The sequence below is a fragment of the Octodon degus genome, unplaced genomic scaffold, assembly GCF_000260255.1.
Source record: "Octodon degus isolate 3935 unplaced genomic scaffold, OctDeg1.0 scaffold00019, whole genome shotgun sequence".
NCBI classification, from domain to species: domain Eukaryota; kingdom Metazoa; phylum Chordata; class Mammalia; order Rodentia; family Octodontidae; genus Octodon; species Octodon degus.
In genome coordinates, this window is record NW_004524595.1 from 12,196,465 (window position 1) to 12,203,092 (window position 6,628).

Sequence of the window (6,628 nt, forward strand, 5' to 3'; positions counted from 1 at the left end):
CATCTTGTACAGCAATTAACCACTAGGAAGAATGTATGCAATGTGTTAATTATTGAAACTGTCCTACCAATTTGGTTTGAAACTGTCTCATTGCTCTTTGTTTCTCAATAAAATTATGGGAAAAAATAGTATTCTGATACTACATTGTCACAATCACATTTCATTATAAATTGAGTAAAGAAAACAGATGTTCACCCATGTCAGAAGAGGATAACTCAGTTTAAAAAGTAAAAAAAAAATTGAGAAATTAGTATAAATTGTTTTTGCTTTGAATTACTAGGTTCAGCTTAGTTGATGATATTCATAATCAATTATTTGAAGTAATTTCAAAATGGTAATAGAATTTGTACTTGTTCAGTGATAACAGATAAAATATTTTACTTCAAAAATTATAGTCTTCCAAAAGCTACAACTCTTGTTGCATAGGTCTTGCTTTATCTTGGTCTTAACCATCCAGCAGAAAAATATAAAAACAAAGTATAAGACGTAAAGCCATGCTGTTATGTTGAGCTGTAGGGGACTCAGCTCAACAATTTCTGTCATTGCCAGTCAAGCAGAAGACCCAATACTATTATGGACTACTGGACTCTTTTAGAATATTTTGCTGAGTTTACACACCTATAATATTCAAATAACGGAACTTAACAAAAAAAGGGGATTCAGATGAATGTCCATTTTGTATCTGTGTATTCAGAATGGTTAGGATAGATATATAGTTACATTCTCTTAATGAATAGAGTGATTTGTTCTAATGGTGTTTGTAAATAGGATATCATGTCCTCATCTTGTACAGCAATTAACCACTGGGAGGAATGTATGCAATGTGTGAATTATTGAAACTGTCCTACCAATTTGATTTGAAACTGTCTCATTGCTGTTTCTCAATAAAATTATGAAAAAAAATTATAGTCTTACAATTAGTAATGAATTTGGATTGTGGTTTATCTAAAGAAACAAACTATTCCCTTTGGAGTCCCCCACATAGAAAGTGAAGTTGTATTTTTTCATGGTAACAGGTAAAATATTACTTCAAAAATTATGTCACCTTGGAATTAGTGATGAATTTAGGTCATGTTTTACCTAAAGAAACAATTAACTGCTTCCAGTGTGGTGCCCCAAGTAGAAAGGAGAAGAGCCCGTTGGGGTTGCTCCACTACGAGGACCGGGCTGGAGAGGAGCACAGGCAAGTGGAAGATCGGATGAGCCCGAGGCAGGGCACTAGTCAGTCTGCTGTCGGCTCACAGTCATTAGGAGTATGGAGCTAGCCTCCAAATCAGGAGCAGCCGAAAGGGCAGAGCAAGAGAACTTGGGAACTGAGCGCACTGTCGGCATCCCGTGCAGAGGCAGTGTCACATTGGCAGGTCTGGTCCTGTCCCACAGACCAGACCATGCTACTCTCTTGCAGTTCTTGGAAGTCTCACTGTTTGCAGAAAGAGTCTAGGCTGCCAGGGGTGATGTTCCATGTCGTATTGGATTAGTCACAGTCTTTTTTGCTAACTTTTTGCTGCCCCTTTCACTATTGCCACAAATAGTCAGAAAACTCATGCTTTTTTTCCAGAATAGCACCTCACACTTTCATGACACTTACTTTGGTTATTTGCTAAATCTATAGTGTTTTATTCTTACTGAATTTCTCCTGTTTGCCCCATTTCTGTTGAAGTCCTCAGAAGATAAATCATTCACATTAGTCAACTAGAAAACATAGTTTGAGGACCTTGAATTCTATCATTTGTTTGGAGAATAATAATTAAAAATCTTATGTAAGATATGTGCTTGGTTTTAGAAAAACACACACAGTGGCCGGGGAGATGGCTCAGTGGAATAAGCGCTTCCCTGGCAAGCGCAAAGGCCTGAGTTCAATCCCTGGTTCTGCAAACACACACACACACACACACACACACACACACACAAATATGCTTGGATTTATAGTTTTTCTTTTCTGGGTTTTTTTTGGGGGGGGCGTTGTATTTTTATTTATTTTAGGGAAGGGTCTACAGGGTGCTCCAGGTCTCACTACTAGATTGGACTCATAGTGATCAGCCTGTTTACAGTCTCCCAAGAACTGCGATTACCCAGTCTCAATTGTGGTTTCAGTGTGCCTGGGCCCTGCGCCTGCTTGCAGGCGCTTTAATCCACTGAGCTATTTGGCCAGCCCTTATAGTTTTTCTTTTGTGTTTAAGTAAAATAATGGTTTTGACTAGAGTGCCTGCTTGCTGTCTCCTCAGTGTGTGACAAACCTCCAGGTCTAGGTGCAGGAAGCTTACAGAATGCTAAAGGAGCTTGGGACAGATGAACTGTGCGAGGCAACCTTAGGGACAGTGTGAGAGCCTTTTGGATCCGTGAACTAAGTGAGCTTTGTAGACTGCAGTTCTCATCCAGCTACCTCACTGATACACAGCAGGAGCCCAGAAAGGCCTCTGGATCCCTTTTGAGTAATAACAGAATAGTATACTCTCTCCCTAGGAAACACATGCAAGAGAGCTGGGAACAACATGCCAAAGCATCCTCAGTTTTGAAAGTATTTATCTTGAGAAATTTTTAAAATCATACAAATATTTAAAGCTTATACAAACAATAATATAACAGTCCAAGTTCTGTTACTCAAAAGTGACAATAGTGCTATAATTTCTCAATGTTTTTAATAAAATAAGTGAAGTAATTAATACATAAAACATTCCATCTGTTTTTATCCCATCTTCAGTTCTTCATGAATTTAGAGTAAATGTTTCGTGGTTCTTTTCATATGGATATATGAATGTTGCTTTATGTGTTTTAAAAGATTTACCTGAGTAGCTTGGATTGGTGGTGCATACCTGTACACCCAGCAGTTCAGAGATTAAGACAGGAGGATCACTACAAATTCAAGACCAATATGGACTACATAGCAAGACCTGCCTGGAAAGGCCAGGGAGATGGCTCAGTGGAATAAGTGCTTCCCTGGCAAGCGCAAGGGCCTGAGTTCAATCCCCAGTTCTGCAAAAAAAAAAGTAAATAAATAAAGTTTAAAAAAAGAAAAACACCTGGGATGTGGGGTGCCTGACTAAACTCTATATTCATCTTGCTCAAAGTATTCCTTTAAATATGAAGTTCTGTGTTCAATTTTTTTCATACATGTGAATCTTTTATTGAAGGTCTTATTAAGAAGGCTGGAGCCAGATGTCATGGTTTATGCCAGTAATCCTAACACTCTGAAAGGCTAAGATGGGAAAATTGCAAGTTCGAGCCCATCCTGGGCAACTTAGCAGGACTCTATCTCAAAATAAATACGTAGAGGACTAGGGATGTAGCTCAGCTCAAAAGCCCTGGGTTCAGTCCTCATACCAAAAATGAATGGCCAGGGGAAGGGGTGGAGGAAGGGAAGGAAAGGAAAGGAAAGGAAAGGGAGAGGAAAGGACAGGAAGGGAGGAAAGGAGAGGATGGATCTCAGTGGTAATGCATATGAAGTCCCAGGTTCAATCCCCAGCACCAATGAAATAATTTTTTTTCTTATACACCCACAGCATTATGGCAGATTTTTGAAAAGCATGTTATGGAAGATGTATAAGTCCATGTTTATTTTTTAGGAGTAGGTCTATTGATGAAATTTTTTTTCCATCTGTGTATTTGGTTTAGGGTCTAGAATGCAGCTTAGACTTAAGGGTCTAGAATGCAGCTTAGACTTTAGGGTCTAGAATGCAGCTTCATCCTCCCCAGTGCTGGGATTACAGGTGTGTGCCATCGTGCCCGGGCTGGTTGCTGGCTCAGCACGCCCTAGGAGTGGGTACAGCACAGCATGCAGGAGGGGGAATCAAACCCTGGCCCCTGCACTTGCCAAAGCAGACACTTGGTTCACTCAGCTATCTTGCTGGCCCTGAATTATTAATTTTCATTTTATGTGTTTTATTAAAATGTGTACTTACCAGGAAAATAAAAGATAAGTATTTTCAACATCAACTATTTACTTACAAAATCTAAAAAATAATAGCATAAATAAATTTCTGTTGAAGTACAATGAAAATACAAATAAAATACCACAGAAATAATCTTTGTTTCACTTATCACACTCACTGTTTTCTTCCTTATCTGAATTAAGGTCTTCAGTCTGTACTTCTGTCTGTCATAACTTACTTCTTTCACTTATATGATCCAAGTCATCATTGGTAACCAAGTCACTTAAAAGTGGATTTTCAAGCGGTATTATTATTGAATTGGGCTAATTATACAGGAAAAATCAAAAGAAAACATTTTTAGAAACAAATTATAAGTACACAAAAATATAACACAGCACATACCATGGGTAAAACTCAGCACTGTTCACACTTTGCTGTTCATTAGACCAAGTGGGTGAGCGCCAAGACTGTCTCCTGTATTCTCCCAGTGCAGCTACTGAGACACACAGCCGGCTCTCATTATGCTGAAGTACGACAGGGGCATCTTTGAAATAATGGTGGGCACAGAGTGGGACAGTTCAGCCACCGAGGAAATCAAGTCTGAACTGTATGGTATCTGCAGACTCAGTTGCAGCACGAGTTTCCAGTAGTGCTGATCTCTAGTCTTACCAGTTCTGTGGTTGTAGAGTATTTGCAAATATTGTGTACGTAAAAATATACAGTTGAACTTACGTATTTTTATTCAATATTTAGCTAGATGTGTGTATAAATATACGTATATATATATTAGGCTGTCATGCGTCAAATACATAGTTAATCTTACACATTAATGGTAATGTGCATGTAGTAAGAATATTTTCTAGTTACTTATTTTGAGTAATTTGAAGAAAAGTATAGAACTGTATGAGTCCAAAGAAGTATTCCCTTTCTATCATGGTTCAATAAAACCCTGTTCTTTTCTCAAAGCAAATATTTGAGACTTCAGCTTCAAGGTTTTGTTAATTGTGTTTTTATGCTTTCTCTTAGTAGATTGTGATCTCTTTTAAGACAATTTTCAATTAGATTTTGTTTTTCAGAAGAATCTGAAAAATAGTTCATATGTGACAGCAAAGAAAGATATTTCAGTTCAAGACTGCTAATATGCAAGAGACAGTCTAAAACACATCCACTTAAGCCTTTAAGTTCTTTAAACAGAGACTATTGAAAATAAAGCAGTATGGCAGACTTTCTTAGTTGTCTGTTCATATAAATTAGCCTAGGTCAGTGCTCCTCAGTGTGCCGTTGCAGCGTCAGTACATCACCATCGCGGATTGGGAGGCCCAGATTCTTGGGCTCAGCCCAGCCCTCTGAGTCAGGAGCTCAGGAGGTAGGCCCGGCAGTCTGTTGTACAGGGCTTCCGAAAGATTCAGTTCACATTCAGGTTTGAGAACTACCAGCTTAAGCAACAGTAGTTCATGAAATCGTGGAAAGGCCATGGCTTAAGGACAAACAGATCGTATTTGAACTTAGATCTGTGACTGTCAACCTGTTACATGTGAGTGTTGAAATTTTCACCTGTAAAATGAAAAATGATAATACGTTCCATAACTTTTGTGGTGATTGATACACTTTGAATGCCTAATAATTCAACTGGAACATTGTAGGAAATATGGTTACTACTGTCACTATTTTTCCAGTATAGTGGTTACTTTTTCTTCCAGAGTTAAAGTGTGCTTGTATTTTTTGCTTTTAGATCCAAATGCTCAAGAAATTAAGGACATCTATGGACTGCATGGTCAAGTACAACACAAAATAGCTTTTCTGAGAACTCAGGTACCAAAAGATATGAAACTCATCCTCATTGGCCATTCAGTAGCCAGCTATATGATTCTTCAGATCCTGAAATATGCCCCGGAGCTCCCAGTAAGTATGCCATAGGAGGTAACTGGGGGTGCCTGATTACCCACCCGCACAAACCTTCCAGGACTTTCCTTTGCTCTTTTATCTCTGGCTTAATACATCTAGATAGATAGAACAGAGAAAGGGAGAGTTGGTGGCTGCCTTTACCCATATCAATTATGTGGACCTGTGTGAGTATATGTTCATGGAATTCCCATAATGTTTCAAGGAATAAAGAGGGAGGACAGGAATATCTAAAATGAATGCCTTTGAATCTAGGATTATCTGGAGTTCTGATGTTACCTTTAGCTTGCTGTCTTTCATAAGGGGATATTTAAGAGCAGTTATCAGCTAAGACATGGATAAGAACCTTACCTTGATTGAAAGAGTATTTTGAAAATAGAGCTTCTCTCAGAAGCAAAATTCCAACATCATTAATAGACTACCACTATAGAACACTAAATCTTTAGTCTCAAGTCTGGCTGCTTACAGATTCTTGGCTTGTCAGCCTTTTGAAACATGTTTGTTCATTTTCACATACTTCTTGGTTGCTGCTATGTGTAGAAATTAAATGAGACACTAAAGTCACAGAGAGGGTCAGGGAGATGGCTCAGTAGAGTAAGCACTTCCCTGGCAAGCGCAAGGGCCTGAGTTCAATCCCCAGTTCCACAAAAAAAAAAAAAAGTCACAGAGGTATTTTTGAAGTGAGCTGCAAGAGACTTAAACAAAAAGTTACACTTTGACTAACATTAAAATGACCCACTGGATGATGTGCTTGATAAGATTATGTATTTAACATGTATGTACCAAGGACTGCCATGTATCTGGCTCTAAACTGTTTTGAAGACATCTGTAAGAGAGCCTGGAGAGTGGTGAAAAGA

At 38.5% G+C, this 6,628-nt stretch overlaps 1 protein-coding gene across 1 annotated transcript in view; it reads left to right on the top strand.

Moving 5' to 3' along the window:
• The window catches only part of Ldah (lipid droplet associated hydrolase), a 67,341-nt gene extending 61,555 nt beyond the window's left edge, over positions 1–5,786 (top strand). Inside the window, exon 5 of the mRNA XM_012513883.2 lies at positions 5,602–5,786. Within this exon, the coding sequence (XP_012369337.1) occupies positions 5,602–5,786 (185 nt within the window). The remainder of the gene's footprint in view (positions 1–5,601) is intronic.
• Positions 5,787–6,628: the final 842 nt, after the last annotated feature.